This window comes from Scylla paramamosain, chromosome 43 (assembly GCF_035594125.1).
Source record: "Scylla paramamosain isolate STU-SP2022 chromosome 43, ASM3559412v1, whole genome shotgun sequence".
In the NCBI taxonomy this organism is placed as follows: Eukaryota; Metazoa; Arthropoda; class Malacostraca; order Decapoda; family Portunidae; genus Scylla; species Scylla paramamosain.
In genome coordinates this window covers 926,885-954,579 of record NC_087193.1, presented here as the reverse complement: position 1 = coordinate 954,579, position 27,695 = coordinate 926,885, and the positions used below count along the sequence as shown (strand labels likewise).

The 27,695-nt window shown below is 39.0% G+C and overlaps 1 protein-coding gene across 3 annotated transcripts in view; it reads left to right on the top strand.

Annotated features, from left to right (window-relative positions):
• Window positions 1-27,695, top strand: part of LOC135093485 (uncharacterized) — a 195,789-nt gene that overhangs the window by 41,968 nt on the left and 126,126 nt on the right. For all 3 annotated transcript variants that reach the window (XM_063992765.1, XM_063992766.1, XM_063992767.1), the window contains exons 5-6: window positions 6,986-7,170; window positions 9,992-10,120. In XM_063992765.1, coding sequence (XP_063848835.1) covers window positions 6,986-7,170; window positions 9,992-10,120 — 314 coding nt within the window. The remainder of the gene's footprint in view (window positions 1-6,985; window positions 7,171-9,991; window positions 10,121-27,695) is intronic.

The window sequence follows — 27,695 nt, the reverse complement described above, 5'->3', positions numbered from 1 at the left end:
ACAAGAAGTTTGGCTTGGAAGATTATTGATGAATAATAGGAAGAGTGGGTGACGGGACGGAACACTGAGGAACACCACTGTTAATAGATTTGGGAGAAGAACAGTGACTGTCTACCACAACAGCAATAGAACAGTCAGAATGGAAACTTGAGATGAAGTTACAGAGAGAATGATAGAAGTCATAGGAGGGTAGTTTGGAAATCAAAGCTTTGTGCCAGACTCTATCAGAAGATTTTGATATGTCTAAGGCAACAGCAAAAGTTTCACCAAAATCTTTAAAAGAGAATGACCAAGACTCAGTAAGGAAAGCCAGAAGACAGAACCCATACTGGCAATCAGATAGAAGGTTGTGAAGTGATAGATTTTTAAGAATCTTCCTGTTGAGGATAGATTAAAAACTTTAGACAGGCAGGAAATTAAAGCAATAGGACAGTAGTTTGAGGGATTAAAACGGTCACCCTTTTTAGGAACAGGATGAATGTAGGCAAACTTCCAGCAAGAAGGAAAGGTAGATGTTGATAGACGAAAGAGTTTGATTAGGCAAGGTGCAAGCACAGAGGCAGAGTTTCAGAGAATTATTGGAGGACCTCCATCAGGTCCATAAGCCCTCTGAGGATTTAGGCCAGAGAGGGCATAGAAAACATCATTGCGAAGAATTTTAATAGGTAGCATGAAGTGGTCAGAGGGTGAAGTAAAGGAAGGAACAAGGCCTGAATTGTCCAAGGTAGAGTTTTACTTCAGCAAAGTGACAGCAAATCACTTTTCTGCTGAAGTACGCTTTCCCATGAGATACGCTACATCACCCCGTGCCAGCAGTTGCTGCAGTGATCCCAAGCCGTTCAGACGTTTGTCCTGGCTCTCTTGTTTGGGGTGACCTTTTTTGTTTCCTGTTTCCCAGGACAAGTTTCTGGTCACACAGGTTTCAGTGGCCGTCTCTACCCGTTATCCATCTGTGGAGCGATTTGGTGCCTTTATTTCGCCCAGTTAAGTGTTATTCTGCTGGGTTGCAGGGGGGCAGGTAGCAGGCCCGCCATCATGGAGGAGACTGTGGATGAAGCCTCTCCGAGGGGACTCAAGGCTTCTGGCACCGAGGATCGTTCCTCTTACAGAGGAAGCTCAAGTAGTTCTGCAAGGACTACACACAGGAGCTCTTCTTCACGCCGAGAGAGCTCTAAAGGAAAGTGTTATTCTTCCGGGAGGGGTGATCGTGGGCAGGAATGCCCGCCCTCAGGGGAACAAAGGCGTGAGCTGTTGTCACCTCCTCCAAGCTCCCTGTACTTCAAGGGACGATGCTAACGTCCCTCCATGGGCAGTGATGTTTGAGGCTATTACTGAGCTATGTGGAGAAATCCAAAAATTGTAGAAGGATAAGGTTAAGTCTGCCTATGATAGGCAGCAAGGCATGTTGGATGCCGGGGACCCCCCAGGAGGGGGGGAGGCGCGGCAGGGTGGCGCCCATAACATCAACAACGCAGCCTCACACCGCCACGAACGGGTGGTAGGACGTCCCCTCTCTGTACAGTCAGGACTCACGGACTCCACAGCCGGTTTTTCTAGTTTTGATGATGGCAATGATGATGATGAAGATGGTGAAATTCACGATGAGCCAAGTATTGGCAGCGTACTCATGCACAGTGCTAAAACATACGGGCCTTTGGACAACATTTCAGTAGATATGGAGATTCCTGTGGCTGATATGGTGAATTACTTGTTTGACCACGGCATGCGTGAAGAAGAATACAAGCAGATTGTGGAGGACGAGGCTACCAAGAGGCCCGGCAACTGCCCTGCATTAACCCCTGTCGTCTGCAACGCTCAGATATTTGCTGCTCTCAAGGTTGAGGCGGAAAAGACTGATTCTCATATGAGAGAGGTGAGTAATGACATTATGATGGCTGCCACTATCGTCATAAAGTCGCTCACTACTCTAGACAAAATTGCACAAGATGAGGGTCACGCAGGGGTTGCCCAGGAAGTGGGTATGCTAAATGGAGCTCTTGCATTACTTGGGAACGCCAACTACCGTAACAACTTGGCCAGGCGACTCATCATCACGCAGGAAATTAATCCCAAATACACTCACTTGTGCTCAGATAAGGTATCCATGACACGGTATCTATTTGGTGACGATGTCTTGCAGTCAGCAAGACAGATTGAGGAGTCTGAAAAGCTCAGGAACAAGATCGTGCCGAAGAAACCTTTCCCAACATGGCAATCGGCAGCTGGCAGGTTTGGTGGAACAAGACCAAGAGGCTTCTTTAGGAGAATGCCTTACAGGGGCTTCTCATCCCGATTCCACCCTTACGGGCCCCGCAGGGGTGGCCTCACAAGGCAGTCCTTCTCCAGGCAGGACACTGAGCCCAAAAATGCCTGGGGTCAGGGAAACAATCCCCGGCAATAACTCGGGTAAGCCACAAATTTGAAGCAGGTAGACTGCATAAGTTTGTGCATGAATGGCATAAGATCACGCGTGATCCATTTATTTTATTGTTGCAAACTGTCATCTTGATATTGATGTAGCCAACATTGAACATTTATTTCATGATGAAATGGAATATGTGTTTTCCATTCAAGAACAAAGAATTTTATCTCAGAAAATTAACAAACTGCTCAAGCTTAAAGTAATCACAGAAACTCATAGACAGCATGAGCAGATTCTATCCCCTATTTTTCTGAGGAAGAAAAAGAATGGTGAATATAGAATGGTCCTTAATTTAGAGAAGCTAAACAAGCATATTCCATATAAGCATTTTAAGATGGAAAACTTTGAGCAGGCAATTAGGCTCATCAATCATAATGACTACATGGCCTCAGTTGATTTACGGCATGCTTACTACTCTGTAAAGATAGCAGATGAGCAACAAAAATATCTTTGTTTTAAATGGCAGGGGAAAATTTACCAGTTCACATGCCTTCTCAATGGTATTTCTGAGGGCCCACTGCTCTTTACTAAACTAATGAAACCCATCTTTGCTACGTTGAGAGAGAAGGGATACACTATCACCAGCTTTATTGATGACACTCTCATGTGCAGCCATTCATGGTTAGGTTGCAAGGAATGCACTCAAAGCACAATGCAGGTCTTAAGCAGAATGGGTTTCTGCATCAATGTAGAAAAGTCTGTGTTACAACACACCAAAAGAATTGAATATTTGGGTAATATCATCAACTCAGAGACCATGACAGTTACGCTACCGGAGTGCAGAATCCTTAGCCTTGTGACTAGTTGTCGACAATTACTGAACAAAAAGAAAGACGAAATCAGGGAAGTTGCTAGAGTAATTGGCATTTTGGTAGCTGCCATCCCAGCGGTTGAAATGGGTTAAGTTACATTACAGAAAGTTGGAAAGGGCAAAAATTGCAGCTTTAGCTAAAGAAAGGCAACTTTGAGAAGTGGATGGAAATCACAGATGAAATGAAAAAAGATTTGCATTGGTGGGTTAAGCATGTGGCAGGTTAAAACAGGAAAATTTTCAGGACAGGTACTGACATTGAGCTGTACACCGATGCTTCAAGCTTAGGTTGGGGCTGCTTCCTTAACCACCAAATGGTAAATGGCAGGTGGTTGCCAGCAGAAAAAGAGTTACATATTAATGCACTGGAACTCAAAGCCATCCTTCTTTCCTTGAAATCATTTGAACAGCAAATTCAGGGGAAGAACATTAAAATATTTTGTGACAATACCACAGCAGTGAGCTATGTTAATGAAATGGGTGGCATAAAATCGGAGATCTGTAATGATATCTGTATTGACATATGAGAATGGTGTGTAGAGCACAAAGCATGGATTATATGTTCTTATATACCAGGTAAAGCAAACGTCTTGGTCGACACGGCATCTCGCAAATTTAATGACAAACATGAGTGGAAACTGGATGAAAACATTTTTGGGGATATTTGCAAAATTTTCGGACTCCCAAGCTTTGACTTATTCGCATCCAGGCTAAACAAACAGGTGTCTGCAGAAGGTTTGGGCAGAAAAGGCAAAAGGATGGATGGTCATGCCACTATGGACATCCCAGCCTTGGATGGGAATGTTAGTCAGCATGCTCATCAGGGAACCTCGCTTCATAACATGGAAGAAGAATGTGTTACGGCTGCTCCTGTCCTCAGAGGAACACCCCATCATGAAACACACGAACTGGTGGCCTGTTTGCTGTAAGGGAAAGAATACAAAAGCGAGGAATTTCTGAAGCAGGTACAGACCTTATCATGGCATCCTTGAAACCAGGAACAGAAAAGCAATACAGACCACATATTAAAAGATGGACACAATTTTGTAGTGAATGGGAAGTTGATCCCCTTAATCCCAATGTAGAACAAATCATCAATTTCTTATCTGAAACTTTTCACAGAGGTGTCGGGTACGAGTGCATCAACACTGCAAGGGCAGTTCTCTTCTCACTAGGGATAGTGATGGATGGCCACAGGGCAGGTGACCATCCACTGGTCATCAGGTTGTTAAAGGGAGTATTCAATTTATGCCCAACTAAACCCAGGTATATTGCAACTTGGGATGTCAAGCCAGTTTTAGAAAAATTAAGGAGCATGAGCCCTTTACACTCTCTTTCCCTGAAAGATTTAACTTTGAAATTAGTAATGTTGCTGGCACTTACACAAGCAGCCAGAGTGCAAACTCTACATTTGTTACTTTTGAAGGATATCATCATAGGCAAGGACTTTATATGTATGTGGTTAGCAGGCAGTATTAAACAGTGCAGACCAAACTTCAATATTCAGTTTATCAAGGTGAAAGCTTATGAAGAGGATAAAAATTTGTGTGTAATGGAAACTTTGAAAATGTATATCAGTAGGACTGAGCATATAAGAGGTAATGCTGGAGATGAAAGCAAATTGCTCATCAGTGTCATTAAACCACATAAAAATGCCTCTAAAGATACAATTTCTCAGTGGATCAAGTCCGTCCTTCACCTGTCCGGTGTGGACACTACAAAATTTACTGCAGGAAGTATCTGCCCAGCTGTGGCATCAAAGGCCAAGGCAATGGCTGTTCCAGTGACCCACATCATGGCTAAGGCTGGCTGGGCTAGGGCGACAACATTTGCCAAATATTATGATTAAACCATAAACCAAGATACAGATCAATTCCAAGAAGCAGTATTAGCTTAGTTAGTGTTCAAGGCTCCATTAAGTAGTATTGGTGTCCTCAGTTAACAATTTTTCAATAACCATTAGATGTTATTCAAAACTTTAACCGAATATTTTTAACGTAAATATGGAAGAAATATGAATTATGACAATATTAAGGTACATCCACATGGCTTTAAAACCTCATGGGAAAGCGTACTTCAGCAGAAAAGTGATTTGCCGAAGTAAAATTGATGAAGTACATGAGACTTACCGTAGGTCAGTTGAAATGTGCTTCTAATTTTACGAAGCAAATCACGTCTGCTGAAGGGAGCTTTCACATGCCCTCCACTGCCACCCATAAGGGTATGGAGTGACATGAAATGAATAACATTTACCACGGTATTGATAGAGCAAATTTTTATCACGTGGATTGTCGTACCCTTTAAAGTCTGCCGGCACGGGGTGACGTAGCATATCTCATGTGAAAGCTCCCTTCAGCAGACGTGATTTGCTTCGTGAAATTAAAGCACATTTCAACTGACCTACGGTAAGTCTCGTGTACTTCATCAATTTTTAGCAAAGGTTTGAGTAAAGAGTTCAGCTTTAGAAATAGATGAGATAGCAGTGGTGCCATCTGGTTGAAATAAAGGAGGGAAAGAAGAAGAAGCAAAGTTATTGGAGATATTTTTTGGCTAGATGCCAGAAGTTACAAGGGGAGTTCGATCTTGAAAGATTTTGGCACTTTCTATTAATGAAGGAGTTTTTGGCTAGTTGGAGAACAGACTTGCCACGATTCCGGGCAAAAATATAAAGTGCATGATATTCTGGTGATGGAGGGCTCAAGTATCTTTTGTGGGCCACCTCTTTATCATGAATAGCATGAGAACAGGCTGTGTTAAACCAAGGTTTGGAAGATTTAGGTCAAGAAAAAGTGAGGAATGTACACCTCCATGTCAGACACTATCACTTCTGTTATGTGCTCGGCACACAGAGATGAGTTTCTGATATGGAAGCAATAGTCATTCCAAGGAAAATCAGCAAAATACCTCCTCAGGTCCCCTCAACTGGCAGAGGCAAAACACCAGAGGCACCTCCACTTAAGAGGATCCTGAGAAGGGATTGGAGCGATAGGACAAGATACAGATATGAGATTGTGATTGCAGGAGCTCAATAGAAAAGAGAGGGTAACAGCAAAAGCAGAAAGATTAGAGGTTAGGAAAAGATCAAGAATGTTGGGTGTATCTCCAAGACAGTCAGGAACACAAGTAGGGTGTTGCACCAATTGCTCTAGGTCATGGAGGATAGCAGAGTTGAAGGCTAGTTCACCAGGGTGGTCAGTGAATGGAGAGGAAAGCCAAAGCTGGTGGTGAACATTGAAATCTCCAAGAATGGAGATCTCCAGAAAAGGGAAGAGAGTCAGAATGTGCTCCTGTTTGGAAGTTAAGTAGTCAAAGAATTTTCTATAGTCAGAGGAGTTAGGTGAGAGATATACAGCACAGATAAATTTAGTTTGAGGATGACTCTAGTTGTAGCCAGATGGTGGAAAACTCAGAAGATTCAAGAGCATGGGGACAAGAGCAGGTTAAGTCGTTGTGCACATGTACAATTTGTGTAGATAATTTTGAAATTTGGAAGAGTGTGCTGTCATGTTTCATATATTGCTTCTGAAATTGAACATAGAATAGTAACTTTAGCTCTTAACTCAGAAACAGTATACTAAATTTAAACTTTGTCTCTTTATTCTGAAGTTTCTTATTGAGTTGTGGTTCCTGCTCCTGATTCTGAAATTGTACTTATTCTGATCCTTAAATTGTATGTTAAGTTGCAGCTTCTGAAGTCATGTGATTAATGGAATGGAAAATTTACTTAACCCCTTTCTATGCATCCACCACAGGGGGGCATGACTGGTACCCAATCTCCTCCAAGGTGAAGTACCTCAAGGATGAAAAGACAGTGCAGCTCCTCAAGTTTGGCTCATGGGTCACCAGCGCTGGATATGCTGACTTCTACTCCATCATGACTGTCAGTCCGACATTTGAAGGCAGTTATGGGAACATGTCACTCTTTGTTGTGTACAAGGTGAGTGATAGGGGATTAGGAACACTGAGGGAGTGTATGGTGGGGAATGCTGGGAGAGTGGTGAGTGAGGAGTGGAGAGAGTTTGTTTGCAGTGGCAAAGTCTAGGAGAGGCCCCCTCACTATTTCCCGAGTATCATCGCATGCAGAGATTGCCTCTTCCTCTTTTATGAATGAAATGTCCACATAAAGAACCATCTTAGCTATTAAAAAAACTAGGAGCCCTCATGTTTGCCAAGGGCAAACATGATGGCAAAATTCAGTCCCACAGAAGATGTCAGTTTCAAAAGAGAATTGTTCAAAAGAAAGTTCAAAATTACAGGAAGCATCTTTAAATGTTCCTCTTGAAAGAGTTCATCATAAGCAGTAGTTAATTAATGCAGAATCAGGCAAGGAATTTCAGAGTTTACCAGTAAGAGGGATGAAGGGGTGAGAATACTGGCTAACTTCTTGTGTTAGAGAGGGGGAATATAGGGAGAAAGAAGAAAGCCTTGTGCAGCAAGGTTGTGAGAAGGGTTATGGATACAATTAGCAATATTAGAAGAGCAGTTAGCATGAAAGTAGTGATAAAAGATAGCAGGAGATGCAACCTTGCAATGAAAAGAGTAAGGCTGAAGATAGTCAGTTATAGGGGAGGAGTTGATGATATGAAATAGTTGTGATTCAGCCTTCTTCAAAACAGCAGTATGAATAGAATCTCACCATATGTGTGACATGTACTCCATACATGGGTGGATAAGGTCCTTGTACTAAGTTCGTAGCTTGGGAATGGGAAAAATTGGCAGAGATTGCTCAGAATGCCTAACTTCATAAAAGCTGTTTTAGCAAGTGATGAGATGTGAAGTTTCCTGTTTAGATTATTAGTAAAGGACACACTATGTATGTTTATTGTAGACTTTTTTGAGTATCACTGAAGAAGGGAGGATAGTTCTGTGGAAGGTTGTGTCAAATTGATAGATGGAGGAATTGGGATTTGTAAGGCATTTAACAACTCTTAAATCTGCCCTGCCCCAATCAGGAATTTTAGAAAAAACAAGTCAGGCAGTTTGTGGCTTCCCTGCTGAATTAAGCCAAGGTTTTAAGGTGAAAGAGTGAATACACCTCCATGCCAGACACTATCATCTCTAGTATGCCTTCAACACATAGAGATGTGCCCCTGACATGGAAGCAGTAGTCATTCCATGGAAAATTATAATACCTCATCAGGTTCCCCAATTAGCAGAGGCAAAAGAAGCAAGATGCTCTTTGAAGGATCCTAAGGAGGAATTGGAATGATAGGGCAATATACAGATATGAGATTATTATCAGAAGAGAGGAAAGTGCCATAATAACTAGAAGGATTACATGTTAGAGAAATGTCAGGGGTGTTATTTTGCTATAAATACATCCTTTTGTGGTGAAACTTCTAGAGCAATATTGTAACCATTGAAGCATAACTGAGCTACATTGCCACTGCACAAAGAGCTGTAGAGTGCTGGGAAAAGGCATGCATCAGGCTTATTCTTTCTATGGAGAAGGCCAGCCTGTGAGGTACTCTTTGATGTAAACAATGGAGCCACTGCTATAATCAGTAGTGTGCCTTCATTCTTTTTGTTTTCTTTTTCATTTATCTATATTCTTAAATTGACCAGTGTTTTTTTTATTTTCTCATTTTAACCCATTTGCTATTTTTTTAGGTTGCATGATTCATAGTTCCACAAAATGTTAGATTTATTGGGTAGTCTCTTAGCAGATAAGCTAGTGGCCCATGTTGCTGTGGAAAGAGCATTGTGCTAGCCCTACCAGCTACCAGTGCCCTCCCTGTATGTAGGACAACATAGCTAAGGCCAGAGAGGAAGCTCTACCTTGCTATAAGAAAGACAGGAAAGGAATCAAAATGGCATTAATAAATGTAAATTGAATTAATGTATATTGGAAAAGGAGAGGGGCAATAAAAAATGTCAGGAAGGGAAGGATAGATGTAGCAAGAGTCCAAGAGACACATGAAAGATTGTGGAATATGTGATGCATGAATGGTGATGAAAGTGGAATGTGGGAGAGAATGGAAGGAGGGATGGTGTGGTGTGGATAAGAGAAGGGAAGGAAAAGGAAAAAAAGAGATCACGCAGGAATGTTTGATGTCTCTGTGGTTGTTTGATACTTCTATGAATGGCTGTATGAGAGAGAGGAAATCTGAAGTAGGAAATATCACTACAAGACTGAAATGGAATGGAATGGTATGGACAATAGTAGCATGTCTGCAGATGACATTCTTCCTACCAGATTGTGAATGGGAACATCAGAGGATGGTGGACTAATTCCATAGGATGTCTGAGGCAAAACCTGAAGGTGACTGTTGGGAATGTAAGGTTATGGTGTTTGAGAGGAGAGGCTTGGAATTGTGTGAATTTAGGATAAAGTTATTCCGTTCATAACTTTAAACATTTAAAAAGAAAAAATGGATAAATCAAGGACCGTCATAGACCATAATTTTTCATTTATGCATTCTTCAATATTTTCATGGTAATATTTTTGGCTTTTATTTATGAATTTGTTTTCTGGCTTCATAAGTATGGAAAAAACAATTTATCCAATTTTTAACTCCCAAAAAATTGTGGATTAAAAACTGTTCTTAAAACAAGCTCAAATTTCAATTTCTTATTTTGTTTTTCATGTAATGCATTTCTCATTATTTTCAAGATTTCTTTAGATTTTTATTAAATTAAAAAATGGAAACCATGAATTCATAAATTGGAAGAAGAAAAATTGTGTAACTTGGAACATTGCTAAATGGAGACTGAACTGTATTGTGATGACTTGATGAGTACTTTCCACACCCACACAGGATGAAGTACGGGCAAACACAGACGACTGGAGTGCGCTGGGTATGCACGCCAACAACTCAGGCCCTTTGATGGTGGAGGGGGAGTTCAGCATGGAGAGAATGATTGGTCCTCCTGGTGATGCAGCCAAGGTGAGGCATGTGTCCATTACTGCTGTGGCAGGGCTCATCTGCTGCCCATATTGGCTTGTGATACAGTTGTCATTGTTTTTGATGCAGTCATTGTTGTTTAGTATGGATAGTGATGATGATGGTAAGGAGATGTTAGTTTCTTCTGTCACATTATCTTGGGAGTGATAGTTGACCTGTATTCCTCTCTCTCTCTCTCTCTCTCTCTCTCTCTCTCTCTCTCTCTCTCTCTCTCTCTCTCTCTCTCTCTCTCTCTCTCTCTCTCTCTCTCTCTCTCTCTCTCTCTCTCTCTCTCTCTCTCTCTCTCTCTCTCTCTCCCTAACACCATCACTACTGCACAACTGCATTTTTCCAGTAGCTTTTCCCAGCAGCAAGGTGTCTAAGTGTTATGATCACTTTCATTTTGGCAGTAAGTGGATTGCTCCTTTCTGTGTCCTGTAAGGCTTCCCTCACTAGATCAGTGACAAAGAGAATAGCTGCATGGTCTAAACAGTATCTTCTGATGAGTTCTGTGTCACTAAGTTCATTCAAAACATCCTTTCTGGATAAATAATTAGTGAGCTGGAGGAAATGTTGTAAAGCAGCCATCTTGGCTGTGGGAGTGTCTGTCATAAGCTGCTAAGACAGGGTAGACTGGTGTCTGGGAACAGATTAATCCATTTTACACTGATTCCTATGAGGAAAATAGTTTGAGTTTTCGAACTTTTTGGATTTTGAATGACATTCAGGAACAAATTAAGTTCTAGAAGTGAGGTTCCACTATATATATATATATATATATATATATATATATATATATATATATATATATATATATATATATATATATATATATATATACAGTGGAACCTCAGTTACTGAATGTCTCCCTTTCTGAACAACTCGGCTTTCAAACAAATATTTTAACTCACAGTTGCTTCAGTTGCTGTACCATAATTCGGTTTTCAAAGTTACTTAATTTCAAATAATACAAGATGTAGCAAAAGCTGCCATTTATTACTAATTTATAGTTTCTATATATTTTTTTTTTTTTTCATTTTTATATATTTAGAGGAGAGAAACAGAGGGTAAGACAGTAATTCAGTCTTTGGAATGGGTTAAATGTGATCTCATTGAAGAACCAAGGTTACCATATCGTGGATTTTCATCTGCCAGTGTGGAAATATTGTGACATTTGGCAGCTGAGCATGGAATAAATCTCCACATCCACACCTTCCAAGAAACTGTGAATGTGAAAAGACATATGTACTAAAATGATGCAAAATTCATGCTAACATAGGTGTGTGTGTGTGTGTGTGTGTGTGTGTGTGTGTGTGTCTATATATATATATATATATATATATATATATATATATATATATATATATATATATATATATATATATATATATATATATGAACTTATCATTAAACCCAGCTGTGACCTCACTGAACGTTTCCCTTTGTGTCTCACAACACAAGCCTGCCCTCTAAAGATAACTCTCTTCCTCCACACAAAACTACAAGCACCTAATAGCACACACACCCTTCACTCAAAAATTTTAAAATCATCATGGCGACTCCTACACCAGCCTCGGAGTCCCCATCTAGGGAAGGGGACCATAACTGTCCCCAGGTCAGACTGCCTTTCTGTCGACGACCCTAAGTATCTTGACACCCCCCTCAACTTTTTCTTCATTAACTTCTGCAATATTCGCGGTCTAAGATGTAATTTTCAATCTGTAGAACACCACCTCTCCTCTTCTAAACCTCATCTTCTTTTCCTCACTGAAACTCAGATGTCTGAGGCAACTGACAGTATCCCCTTTTCTGTTCCCTCCTACTTTCTCTATCCTCATTTTCGATCCAAAGCTGGATGCTGCGTTTATGTGCGCAATGACTTAACCTGCTCTTGTGCCCACGCTCTTGAATCTTCCAAGTTTTCCACCATCTGGCTACGACTACAGAGTCACTCTCATACTAAATTTATCTGCGCTGTATACCTCTCACCTAACTCCTCTGACTATAAGAAATTCTTTGACTACTTAACTTCCAAAGTGGAACACATTCTGACCCTCTTCCCTTTTGCAGAAATCTCCATTCTTGGAGACTTCAATGTTCACCACCAGCTTTGGCTTTCCTCTCCCTTCACTGACCATCCTGGTGAACTAGCCTACAACTTTGCTATCCTCCATGACCTAGATCAATTGGTGCAACACCCTACTCGTATTCCTGACCGTCTTGGAGATACGCCCAACATTCTTGACCTTTTCCTGACCTCTAATCCTGCTTATGCTGTCACCCTTTCTTCTCCGTTGGGCTCCTCTGATCACAATCTCATATCTTTATTTTGTCCTATCGCTCCAATCCCTCCTCAGGATCCCCCTAAGCAAAGGTGTCTCTGGCATGTTGCCTCTGCTAGTTGGTGTGACCTGAGGAGGTATTTTGCTGATTTTCCTTGGAATGACTACTGCTTCCGTGTCAGAGACCCGTCTTTGTGTGCTGAGCGCATAACAGAGGTGATAGTGTCTGGCATGGAGGCGTACATTCCTCACTCTTTTTCTCGTCCTAAACCTTCTAAACCTTGGTTTAACACAGCTTGTTCTCGTGCTATACATGATAGAGAGGTGGCCCACAAAGGGTACTTAAGCCTTCCATCACCATAATCTCATGCACTTTATATTTCTGCCCAGAACCATGCCAAGTCTGTTCTCTAACTAGCCAAAAACTCCTTCATTAACAGAAAATGTCAAAACCTTTCAAAATCTGACTCCCCTCGTGATTTCTGGCATCTAGCCAAAAATATCTCCAATAACTTTGCTTCTTCTTTCCCTCCTCTATTTCACCCAGATGGCACCACTGCTATCACATCTATTTCTAAAGCTGAACTCTTCGTTCAAACCTTTGCTAAAAATTCTACCTTGGACGATTCTGGGCTTGTTCCTCCCTCTCCTCCACCCTCTGACTACTTCATGCCATGTACTAAAATTGTTCGCAATGATGTTTTCCATGCCCTCGCTGGCCTAAACCCTCGGAAGGCTTATGGACCTGATGGGGTCCCTCCTATTGTTCTCCGAAACTGTGCCACCGTGCTTGCACCTTGCCTAGTCAAACTCTTTCAGCTCTGTCTGCCAACATCTACCTTTCCTTCTTGCTGGAAGTTTGCCTACATTCAACCTGTTCCTAAAAAGGGTGACCATTCCAATCCCTCAAACTACCGTCCTATTGCTTTAATTTCCTGCCTTTCTAAAGTTTTTGAATCTATCCTCAACAGGAAGATTCTTAAACATCTATCACTTCACAACCTTCTATCTGATCGCCAGTATGGGTTCTGTCAAGGCCGCTCTACTGGTGATCTTCTGGCTTTCCTTACCGAGTCTTGGTCATCCTCTTTTAGAGATTTTGGTGAAACTTTTGCTGTTGCCTTGGACATATCAAAAGCTTTTGATAGAGTCTGGCACAAAGCTTTGATTTCCAAACTACCCTCCTACGGTTTCTATCCTTCTCTCTGTAACTTCATCTCAAGTTTCCTTTCTGACCATTCTATTGCTGCTGTGGTAGACAGTCACTGTTTTTCTCCTAAATCTATTAACAGTGGTGTTCCTCAGGGTTCTGTCCTGTCACCCACTCTCTTCTTATTATTTATTAATGATCTTCTTAACCAAACTTCTTGTCCTATCCACTCCTATGCTGATGATACCACCCTGCACTTTTCCATGTCTTTTCATACATGTCCAACCCTTCAGGAGGTAAACATATCACGCAGGGAAGCCACAGAACGCTTGACTCCTGATCTTTCTAAAATTTCTGATTGGGGCAGAGCAAACTTGGTATTGTTCAATGCCTCAAAAACTCAACTCCTCCATCTATCAACTCGACAGAACCTTCCAGACAACTATCCCCTCTTCTTCAATGACACTCAACTGTCCCCCTCTTCTACACTGAACATCCTCAGTCTGTCCTTTACTTATAATCTGAACTGGAAACTTAACTTCTCATCTCTAGCTAAAACAGCTTCTATGAAGTTAGGCATTCTGAGACATCTACACCAGTTTTTCTCACCCCCCCAGCTGCTAACTCTGTACAAGGGTCTTATCCGTCCATGTATGGAGTATGCTTCACATGTCTGGGGGGTTCCACTCATACTGCTCTTCTAGACAGGGTGGAATCAAAAGCTTTTCATCTCATCAACTCCTCTCCTCTAACTGACTGTCTTCAGCCTCTCTCTCACCGCTGCAATGTTGCATATCTAGCTGTCTTCTACTGCTATTTTCATGCTAACTGTTCTTCTGATCTTGCTAACTGCATGCCTCCCCTCCTTCCGCGGCCTCGCTGCACAAGACTTTCTTCTTTCTCTCACCCCTATTCTGTCCACCTCTCTAATGCAAGAGTTAACCAGTATTCTCAATCATTAATCCCTTTCTCTGGTAAACTCTGGAACTCCCTGCCTGCTTCTGTATTTCTACCTTCCTATGACTTGAATTCTTTCAAGAGGGAGGTTTCAAGACACTTATTCATCAATTTTTGACCACTGCTTTGACCCTTTTATGGGACTGGCATTTCAGTGGGCATATCTTTTTATTGGATTTTTGTTGCCCTTGGCCAGTGTCCTTCCTACATAAAAAAAAAATATATATATATATATATATATATATATATATATATATATATATATATATATATATATATATATATATATATATATATATATATATATATATATATATATATATATATATATATATATATATATATATACGAGTATATATATATATATATATATATATATATGTTATTTGCCAAAGTAATGTTAACTTTCTGATATTAGCATACATTTCTCCTTTTATATTTAGTAGTGGATTCCATGTAGGTGCAGAAAACCAGACATCACTGAATTGGCAACACTCACTATTCCACACATTGCTATGTATAAATATGGTAACCCTGTGAAGAACCCAGATGTAAAGAAACAGGATGGGTGTATCTCAAGGAATATAGATGAAAGAATGGAAAAGAATAGACCAGTAATAAGGCCAGGAAAGAAATCTATACAATTACCTTAATTTCACCTCATATCTTCCCCTTCCAAGTTGAAGTTTGTCATTATATGGTGCATGAGTGCCAATAAACTAAGAATGTGGGATAATCTTAGCAATAGATTGGCATACATAAGCATGGTATGACATTCCTACCACAGGTACTTTGCTATTGTCTATGTAAAGAATGCAAAATTAGACAGTTCTTTATATTATGCATACAAGTTACTTTTGTTATGAAATTACAAGCAACTTATGAAAAGCTAAGGAAGTGTGCTCATCTTATTAATTAACTGAATAAAATTGTCATGTTAAAGGAATGTACCTGCAGATATTTTGTCACTAGTTTTATATATATATATATATATATATATATATATATATATATATATATATATATATATATATATATATATATATATATATATATATATATATATGAGGGACAGGCCATGGGAAACAAAAAATCCAATTAAAAAAAAGCCCACTGAGGTCTGAAGGGTAAGAGAAAGAAGAAAGTCTTGTCCAGTGAGGCTATGGGAGGAGGAAAGGCATGCAGTTAGGAAGATCAAAAGAGCAGTTAGCATGAAAATAGCGGTAGAAGATAGCAAGAGATGCAACATTGCAGGGATGAGAAAAATGCTGAAGACAGTCAGTTAGAGGAGTGGAGTTGATGAGATAAAAAACTTTTGATTCCACCCTGTCTAAAAGAGCGGTATGAGTGGAAGTCCCCCAGACATGTAAAGCATACTCCATATATGGACGGACAAGGCCCTTGTACAGAGTTAGCAGCTGAGAAGGTAGGAAAAACTGGTGGAGACATCTCAGAACACTTAACTTTATAGAAGCTGCTTTAGCTAGAGATAAGATGGCTTGAGAAGAGATGTCAAGTTTCCAGTTTAGATTATAAAAAAGGACAGACCAAGGATGTTCAGTATAGAAGAGGGGGACAGATGAGTGTCACTGAAGAAGAGGGGATAGTTGTCTGAAAGGTTATATTGAGATGGAGGAATTAAGATTTTGAGGCATTGAACAATACCAAGTTTGCTTTGCCCCGATTAGAAATTTTAGAGAGATCAGAAGTCAGGCATTCTATGGCTTCTTTGCATGAACATTTACTTCCTAAGGGTTGGATGTCTATGAGAAGACGTGGAAAAGTACAGAGTGATATAATCAGTGTAGGAGTGGATAGGACAAGAAGTTTGGTTTAGAAGATCATTGATGAATAATAGGAAGAAAGTGGGTGACACAGCAGAACCTTGAGGAACACCACTGTTAATAGATTTAAGAGAACAACAGTGACTGTCTGCCAGAGCAGCAATAGGGTGGTCAGAAAGAAACTTGAAATAAAGTTACAGAGAGAAGGATAGAAACTGTAGGAGGGTAGTTTGGAAATCAAAGCTTTGTGCCAGATTCAATCCTTTTGATATGTCTAAGGCAACAACAAAAGACTCACCAAAAGACTCAACCAGTACTCTCAATCATTCATCCCTTTCTCTGGTAAACTCTGGAATTCCCTGCCTGCTTCTGTATTTTCACCTTCCTATGACTTGAATTCCTTCAAGAGGGAGGTTTCAAGACACTTATTCATCAATTTTTGATCACTGCTTTGACCCTTTTATGGGACTGGCATTTCAGTGGGCTTTTTTTTTTTTATTGGATTTTTGTTGCCCTTAGCCAGTGTCCTTTCTACATTAAAAAAAAAAAAAAATTGTAAGGAGATAAATTGGGAGACATTAACAACTACAGGAAGTGAGAATTCATGAAGTAATAGACTGCTAAACTGGGCAGTGGAAAACTTAATGACTCAATGGGTTGATTGTGATACCAGATTTAGTGGAAGAGATAAACCATCAAGATTTGATTTAGTGTATACCAAGGACATGGATATTATTGAAACTATACACTATAAAAACCCAATAGGTAAAAATAGTCATGTGTTGATGGAATTAAAATTGAAAAATGAAAATGTAATCATTGATCAAAATGATAAGATAAGAAGATCTAAATATACCAAAGCTGACTTTGAAAAATTAAGAAAGTACTTTGTTGCTGTGGACTGGAAAGACTTTAAAGATGCAGAAGATGTTCGGAAAAAAAATAGTTGAATTTATAAGGATTTGTAAATGTGCTGTGGAGAAATTTCTACCTAGAGGAGGAGCAAGATGTATAAAAGGTAAAGAATGGTTCAATACAAAGTGCAAGGAGGGTAGAAATTGTAAATCAAATGCTTGGAATACATGGAAGAAGAGGAAAATTGAGAACAGATGGGAGGAATATATTGATGCTAGAAATAAGTACATTGAGATATTAAGATTGGAGAAAAGAAACTATGAAAAAGATATAATAGATAAGTGTATAAATGAACCCAAACTGTTCTTTAAACATATTAATGCGAAGATGAAGAAGAAGGAAGATGTATCAAGATTGAAAGTTGAAGGAAAAATCTATGAGGATGCACAGGACATAGTAGAGGTTATGAACAATAGTTTCAGATTGGTATTTACTGTGGAAGGGGAGTTTGAGGCTGGAAGGGATAAGTTGGTGAGGAATATACTAAGTACAGTCCCAGTCAGTTATGAGGAAATACTTCAGATGATGTAAATAAAGCAACTGGTCCAGATGGAGTATCAAACTGGATATTGAAAGAATGCAGAGAACAACTGGCTGATAAAATTCACAGTCTAGTGGTGACATCACTATCACATAGAAGAGTACCAAAAGATTGGAAGAGAGCAAATATTACACTAATATTCAAAGGAGGAAATAAGGAAAACCCACTAAATCAGGGTGGTCCAGCTTCTTTGACATCTTGGGCTACAACAGCACTAAATGGTTACATGGAGGGCCACTAATATAATTATATATATATATATATATATATATATATATATATATATATATATATATATATATATATATATATATATATATATATATATATAATTAGTGGCCCTCCATGTAACCATTTAGTGGTTACATATATATATATATATATATATATATATATATATATATATATATATATATATATATATATATATATATATATATATATATATATATACAGTAAAATCTCTCTCATCCGGCATTCGTGTATCCGGCAGCTTCAAGTATCCGGCACATATTTCCCCGAGCCTTAAAATCAATAAAAAATCAATGTGTACTCATAAAATCGATTAAGATTCCCGCGTGAGGCATACTTTGTCCCCTCGCTACCAGAGCGCACTGCTTCGCGCCACCCGCGGCACACTGCACTGTGTTTACTCAGTGACTCAGTCCCGCGTGTGCACTGTTTATCGCCTGACGTCTTCATCATGCCTAAAGTTGTAGAAAAGAGGAAGCGTGTTGTGCTTACACGTAAGCAGCTGATCAGATCAGCTGATCTTTGTTATGGTAAGATGCGTGAGTGTAGGGTGGTGATTGTGGACATAATTTCACTTCTATTCAAGTATCCAGCAATATTCAAGTATCCGGCATGTCGGCGGTCCCGTTGATGCCGGATAAGACGGATTTTACTGTATATATATATATATATATATATATATATAGATAGATAGATAGATAGATATATATATATATATATATATATATATATATATATATATATATATATATATATATATATATATATATATATATATATATATATATATATATATATATATATATATATATATATATATATATATATATATATATATATATATATATATATATATATATATATATATATATATATATATAATTCTAGTTCCTAGTACTATTTCATATACAAATACAGAAACTTCATCTGTGTTTTTTGTGCACAAATTAAATTTATAACACAGTCAGTCGTGGGCCAAACAGAACTACAGGCCCGCGGGCCCATAGTTGGACTGCACTAAATTATAGACCAGTGTCCTTGACTAGTGTTGTAGGAAAACTATGAGAAAGAACAGTAAAGGAAAGATTGATGGAACACTTGGAAAGAGATAAAGTTTTGGTAAATTGTCAATTTGGGTTTAGGAGGGGAAGATCATGCTCCATGAACTTATTGTCCTTTTATTCAAGGATAGTTGATATTGTACAGGAGAGAGGCAGTTGGGTGAATGGTGTCTACTTAGACTTGAAGAAAGCATTTGACAAAGTACCACACTGAAGATTGCTATAGAAGATAAAAAGATATGGAAAAATTGGAGGAAGACTGCTGGAGTGGATGGAGCTTTATCTGAATGATAGAGAGATGAGAACTGTAATACAAGACAAGAATTCATCTTGGCTAAAAGTAACTAGTGGTGTCCCACAGGGGTCAGTGTTGGGACCGCTAATGTTTGTAATATATGTGAATGACATAGATTAAGAAATAGACAGTTATATGAACTTATTTGCAATTGATGCTAAGCTGATGAGAAGGGTAGAAAATGTAAATGACTGTATGGTACTGCAAGATTATTTAAATAAGATAAATAGATGGAGTAAATCTTGGCAAATGGAATTCATTTAAAGTAAATGTAAAGTAATGGAGTTTGGTAAGAATAAGAAAAGAATACAATATCTTTATGAGATGGATGGTCTGAAGTTAAAGAAGTCAAAAGAGGAAGTCGATTTGGGAGTAACAGTTACTGAAAATTTGACTCTGGACAGACACATTGATAAAATTATTGAAAACAATGAATTTGTTAAAAAGAGTAAGAATGACATTCTCATATTTAGATGAAAGAATGATAAAAAAGTTGTTGATTTCCATGATAAGACCAAGATTGGAATATGCAGCAGTGGTGTGATCTCCTTATATAAAGAGGAATATTGTAAAATTAGGAAGAGTACTAAGAGCAGTCACTAAAATGGTTCCTGAGTTGAGTAAGTCGACCTATGAAGAGAGATTAAAAATGTCAGAAATTCCTACCCTTGAAAGCAGGGGAGAGAGAGAGAGAGAGAGAGAGAGAGAGATGGGATTTAATAAGCATCTATCGAATGATAAATGGTATGGAAATTGTAGACAAAGAATGTTTTATAGATTTAGACACACAGAGTACAAGGGGACACAATAAGAAGTTGAAGAAAGTTAACTGTAGAAGAGATATCAAAAAGTATAGTTTTCCTCACAGAAGTGTGAATAAATGGAATGAACTCAGTGAAGACGTTGTAAATACCATAACTGTCCATGCTTTCAAGACCAAACTGGATAGATATAGAGACAGGATACTATGAGATTACTCCTCAACCATAAACCACAAATTGGTAAATACAACTAGGTAAATACACACACACACACACACCAAAATTGGAATATGCAGCAGTAGTTTGGGTTCCACATAGGAAAAAGATATATGGAAACTGGAAAGAATACAGAGGATAGTGACAAAGATGGTACCAGAATTGAAAGACTTAAGCTATGAAGAAAGACTTGAAGAGATGAGATTACCAACACTACAAGAGAGAAGAGAAAGAGGAGACCTGATAACAATATACAAATTAGTAAACAATATAGAAATAGACAAAAATTACTTGATACCACAGATGGAGGTGGGAGAGAGATGGACAAGGGGGCATGGGAAGAAAATGAAGAAGACTGGATGTTCGAGCAACATCAAGAAATACAGCTTTTGATATCAAACTATTGAAATCTGGAATGATTTAAAGGAAGAGGTTGTTGTGGCAAACAGTGTACACATGTTTAAAGAGAAACTGGATAAATATGGTTATGGAGAAAGGACAAAATGAGCTTTGGCTCATGCCCTGTACAATACAACTAGGTAAATGCACACACTTTTTTTTTCCATCACTTTCTCTTCCTCCTCTTATTCCTATCTTATCCTCCCTCTTCCTTTTGACCCTATAAGAATATTAACAAAAAAATTAGATGCTTACTAATGTGTGTGTGTGTGTGTGTGTGTGTGCAGTTACCTAGTTGTACTTACCTAGTTGTGAAATACAGGATAAGAGCCACTCTAGGCCCGTACTGTCCCATCTCCACTTTGATTTTTATCCAACTTTTCTTTAAATTTGTGAACTGTCTTGACACACGCAGTCTCATCAATAAGTTCATTCCACACTGCTATGCTTCTGTTGGGAAAGCTGTTTCTTGATGTCTCTTCTGCTAACTCTTCTTTTCAATTTCCTTTTATCCCCTCTGGTACCTCTCTTATCTGGTATCACAAGGTCATCCCTGTCCAACTTTTCCATCCCTTCCAATATTCTATATATATTGATGTCAAATCACCACTTTCCCTCCTTTCTTTTCCACTGTTGTCAGACCCAATCTCTTCAACCTCTCTTAATAACTGTATCCTCTTAAGCTTGCAGGGATTTTAGTTGTAGCTCTCTGAATTCTTTCTAACTTTCTGATATTCTTCTTCAAACCTGGTGACCACACTAATGTAGTGTACTCTAATCTTGGATGTATCATTGCTGTTATCATTTTTATTTTTTTTTTCATATCTTCATCAGTATAGGTGGATGCAATCTTGAGGTTTCTCAGCAAATTGTACTTTTCTCAAGTGATCTTATTTATATGCTTCACAAATGACAGTTTATTAGAAATGGTTACTCCCAGATCTTTTTCTTTTGTTCTCATAGTAATTTTCTTATTTCCCAAATAGTAGTTGCCTTCTGTTCTCACACTTTTTCCAAACTTCACCATGCTACATTTCTTGGCATTAAACTCCATGTTCCACCTCAACAACCATTCATTCATCTTCATTAAGTCTTGATTTAAAGCTTCACAGTCTTCTTCATTTGCTACTTTTCTCCAAATCCTAGCATCACCAGCAAAGAGACTCATGTAGCTTGTCACCCCTTCTGTCATGTCGTTTACACATGCAGTAGAACCTCAGTTCACGAACTTAATTCATTCCAGACCTTGGTTCGCAAACCAAATTGTTCATGAACCAAAACCATTTTTTCCATTGAAATGAATGTAAATGCAATTAATCCATTTCAGCCTCAGAAATATGGTATTTTTACATACTGTATTTGATGGCTTATAAAACATGCCTTTTTCCCCAAAAAAGTCTCAGAAAATGAGCCTGCATCTTATAATGCCAAGGTTCAGCTTTGGGGCAGTGGTTAGTGGTAAGTCTGTGGCAACAGTGGCCCTTAATCAAACCCCAAACATCTTCATACATGTAAACAAAGTGATGATCACTTCTACACAACAAAAACAACTCTTTTTTTTACAAGTCGGTTACACACCAAACATGGCGACACGTGCAAGATTCACTGCATCCCTTAGTATGATGCCATTATTTCTTGAATAAGACACACCTTCATACAACTGAAATTGCACGTATCTTTTAATATTCTTAACTTACATACATGTTCAAGAAAACTTGAAGCTAATGAGAAACTTTTTTTTTTTTTTTAAGACAGCTTGCTATCTAACAAACAAGATTTTATAAGTGAAGAGAGCATCACAAGGTAGGGTGGCTTGTGGTGATGGTCTCTACTGAATATTTCAAATAAAAATACATTGTAGAGAATAAGGTAAATCAGTTCTCACACATCCTTATGCTTTCAAAATGTACTGAAATATTACAACTATAATTTCATATAAAATGATGATAAAAAAAATATGACATGCAAACTTTAACCCTCTGGGCTCTGACAGTGTCACTGCCCATGCTATATTTGTTTACATCTCATAGCAGAATTGGTCTAAGGACCAGTGTTGGTAGGTCCTAGAAAATATTAAGGTTTTTGAAATGTAAAATATTGGGATCTAATAAGGATCTGAATACATGCAAGAGGATTTCAAATGTCAGGTGAAACCCTTCACTTCATATTCGGAGCTTAAACCTGCTTATTTATTTATTTTTTTATTTATTTATTTATTTATTCTTTTTATGAATATATAATGAAACTGAAACACATATTCTTAGCCCCTTCAATACGATGACACCTATGTACGCATCATAATTACATTGTTTTAGTCATTGTTGAGTAGCTAAGACTCTGTTTATTGTACTTGAGGTTCTCTTGCTCCTCCCACCATCCCTATTCCCACCAGTCACATAAGTGAACTACATCATGCCCCACCTTCTATCCAGAATGAGGAAATCTCATTGACAGAGCCTACATCACAGTTTCCTCCCCTGTGCTCCCTCCCTTGTCCTCCATATCCCCCTTATCCATTTTTGGTCCCTTTCTCCTCCACCAAAGAGGAGAGACTGTACATGGGTACAGTTCCCCCCTCCCTGGTTCATTCCTTGCCCTCTTACTTTCCTCTCCCTCCCTCCCTCCTCTTACATTCTCTCTCTCTCTCTCTCTCTCTCTCTCTCTCTCTCTCTCTCTCTCTCTCTCTCTCTCTCTCTCTCTCTCTCTCTCTCTCTCTCTCTCTCTCTCTCTCTCTCTCTCTCTCTCTCTCTCTCTCTCTCTCTCTCTCTCTCCAGTAAGGGGAGACAGTATGAAGGGTTAAAGTTCCCCCCTCCCTAGTTTATTCCTTGCCCTCTAACCCTTCTCTCCCTCCTTCCTTCCTCCCTTCTTCATCTCTCTCTCTCTCTCTCTCTCTCTCTCTCTCTCTCTCTCTCTCTCTCTCTCTCTCTCTCTCTCTCTCTCTCTCTCTCTCTCTCTCTCTCTCTCTCTCTCTCTCTCTCTCTCTCTCTCTCTCTTTGTGTGTGTGTGTGTGTGTGTGTGTGTGCTGGGAAGGTTGTCTTATCAGTGTTGAATGTCACCACAGACTGACACTCAATTACTGATGAATGCAGGTAGTGAATGTGTGTCTATTGCTTACTTTATTATGTAGAAAGAGAGAGAGAGAGAGAGAGAGAGAGAGAGAGAGAGAGATTCACCCATGTGGGGAAACACGCAGCTGCCCAGTAATCTCTATTCTAATAACTTCGCCTTCCTTACTCTCCCCATTTATTCATCCAATAAGTTCCTTCTTTTTTTCAATAGTAATACACTTAGGCTTCTTACTACTACTATCACTAACACTTTTCTCCTTCTTAGGTGGCATAATGGAAGCTAAAATACCACAAAAAAGGGAAACAAAGAAAAAAAGTTTTGAACACAGTTCTCTCACGAACAATGTTTACACCAAGTGCACCAACACACAACTGAGTATTAGGTTTCGTGGACTGTAGGTAATGTGTGTTCATACCACAAAGCACTGTTCATGAACCAAGCTAAAATTTGTTCACAAAACTAGTTCATGAACCAATTTGTTCATGATCTGGGGCATTTGTGAACTGAGGTTGTACTGTATTGCAAACATAACTAACACTAATACTGATCCTTGTGGAACTCTGCTTATTACTGCTCTCCATTTCGACTTATTCCCTCTGATTTCTGACCTCAATTCTCTGTTCATCAAAAAGTCAGTCATCCATTTTAGTAATGATCCTTCCAGTCCTCCGATATTTTTCAGTTTCCATATTAAGCTTTTGTATGGTACTTTATCAAATGTCCTTGGTAAACACTAAATCAAATCTTGATGGTTTATCTCTTCCACTAAATCTGGTATCACAATCAACCCATTGAGTCATTAAGTTTTCCACTGCCCAGTTTAGCAGTCTATTACTTCATGAATTCTCACTTCCTGTAGTTGTTAATGTCTCCCAATTTATCTCCTTACAATTTTTTTTTTTTTAATGTAGAAAGGACACTGGCTAAGGGCAACAAAAATCCAATAAAAAAAAAATGCCCACTGAAATGCCAGTCCCATAAAAGGGTCAAAGCAATGGTCAAAAATTGATGAATAAGTGTCTTGAAACCTCCCTCTTGAAGGAATTCAAGTCATAGGAAGGTGAAAATACAGAAGCAGGCAGGGAATTCCAGAGTTTACCAGAGAAAGGGATGAATGATTGAGAGTACTGGTTAACTCTTGCATTAGAGAGGTGAACAGAATAGGGGTGATAGAAAGAAGAAAGTCTTGTGCAGTGAGGCCACGGGAGGAGGGAAGACATGCAGTTAGCAAGGTCAGAAGAGCAGTTAGCATGAAACTAGCGGTAGAAGACAGCTAGAGATGCAACATTGTGGCGGTGAGAGAGAGGCTGAAGACAGTCAGTTAGAGGAGAGGAGTTGATGAGATGAAAAGCTTTTGATTCCACCCTGTCTAGAAGAGCAGTATGAGTGGAACACTCCCAGACATGTGAAGCATACTCCATACATGGACGGATAAGGCCCTTGTACAGAGTTAGCAGCTGGGGGGGGGGTGAGAAAAACTGGCGGAGATGTCTCAGAACGCCTAACTTCATAGAAGCTGTTTTAGCTAGAGATGAGATGTTAAGTTTCCAGTTCAGATTATAAGTAAAGGACAGACCGAGGATGTTCAGTGTAGAAGAGGGGGACAGTTGAGTGTCGTTGAAGAAAAGGCGATAGTTGTCTGGAAGGTTGTGTTGAGTTGATAGATGGAGGAATTGAGTTTTTGAGGTATTGAACAATACCAAGTTTGCTCTGCCCCAATCAGAAATTTTAGAAAGATCAGAAGTCAGGCGTTCTGTGGCTTCCCTGAGTGAAATGTTTACCTCCTGAAGGGTTGGACGTCTATGTCTATGTCACCTATTTGAAATACTTTGTTCCAATCCACTTCATCAAAATATTTCCTACACTGTCCAAAATTTGTCTTACTGTAGTTCAACCATTCTCTCCTCTGGTCTTCTTTCCTTGTACTGATGTTTTTATCTGTTACTAAGAACTAAGTTGAGGCATGATCACTTTTTCCTGCTGGGTTTTTATTCTTTAAAGCCTCTATTATGGCTTGTTCCTTAGTAAAAATTAGATCAAGCCTTGACAGCATTTAATTTCCTCTGAATCTTGTGTTGTCTTTAACCTACTACATACAAATATTCTCAGTAGCCAGCTTCAGTAATTTGTTCCCCATGGTGACTCACTGCCTTCTGTGGTCCAACTTTCCCAAGATACCTCTTTATAATTAGTCTTCCATCACTTGTACATCTTCATTTTCCTCAAGCAACTTGGATAAACATGCCCAGTATTCTCTCATATTCTTCTTCCCCCCATGAGTTGGAATAAAGGGGAACATAGGTCACTACAGTATTTTAGCATCTTCCCAGATTTCTTTTTAAGCTTACTTTCAATACCTCTGCCTCCCCCTACCCACGTGGTAGACTCCACCATCAATTCTTTTCTTAGTAGGAGCATCACACCACCCTGCTTACTTTTTTTTTTCTGTTTCTCAGCTAGAGGTTGTATTTTCCATCTTCATTATTTAAAGCATCCACATCACTCACCAGTTTTGTTTTAACAATTCCCATGATATCTGGTTCCTCTTCTTTTAATTAATCTTCTACTTCCAGCATTGCTGACATCAAATCATTTATGTTTGTGTATGCCACTTTTAATCCTCCCCCTCTGCATTGTCCACTCTCCTGTACCACTTTCTCAGCCTCATGTCTCTGACCCTCCAGTAGAACCTCTTCTTCTCCACCTCTGATCCTTCTTTGTTTTTTTTCATTTGCTTCTCTTCTTAGTTCATTTATAGTACCTCTCTCTCTTCTCTGGTCCTATCTTTTTTTTTTATCCACACTTGTTTGTACTCTTCAACTCTGGCCAATTTCTAAGCTTTGCCTATTATTTCTTAGCTTATTTTAATGGTATGCTATCTACCATCAACATACTTGCCCAGTCTTTGAATTTCTTCAATATCTTCTGTCAGCTCCTTGTCATCTTGTATTGTCTCCACCATTTTATCCACACACCTTGTTTCCTTTCTCTTTCAAGCCTTTGTGGTACACACTCCTTCTTTAAACCAAATACCACTACAGTCTTTTTCTTATCTACTTTGTCTCTCACCAAGTTTTCTTTCTGCTTGATCACTTGAACATCACTTGAACAACCTTTTCTGTTAGCATGCTATCATTTACCTTAGTTTGCTCTTCTACAATCTTCCTAAAGTAAATCTTCTTTTCCTCCTGTACCTTCTTCCAAATTTCCTGCTTTACATTCAATTCATCAACCTTGCCTTTATGCTTCTCATATAGTGCCAATTTTTTGTGTAAATCATCGTACGCACGTTTTCAAACTCCCTTCTCAGTAGTCAGTATTTCAACCACTTTTTTCACCTTTTCCATCCTTACTTGCATCTCTCTCATTTCATTTTCCAAATCAGTAATCCTTCTTTCAACATTCTCTCTTCAATTCCTTTATCATCCTCACCAAAACCAGAAAAATCCCTCTGTCTTGCCTTTGGGATAGTCCCTATTGGAGACATAAAAAACAAAGTCAGCGCTGAGGTTGCCCCCTCTTCCCTGCTCATTATGGAGATTATTACACTTTACATTAATTTTTTTGTAGACAGGACAGCAGCAAGCAATAATAGTGTGAGTCCCACCTCAGTATCCACCATCAGGGACAGCTCTCAATGATGTAAACTGCAGGATGTTAGGAGCAGCATCTGTTGTTGTCCTCTCTGCCCGCTATCTTTGTGTATATTTACCTAGTTACCTAGTTGTGGTTTAGGGGAGGGGAATAATCTCATAGTATCCTGTCTCTATATCTATCCAGTTTGGTCTTAAAAGCATGGACAGTTACGGCATTGATGACGTCTTCACTGAATTCATTCCATTTGTTCACACTTCTATGAGGAAAACTATATTCCTTTATGTCTTTTCTACAGTTAA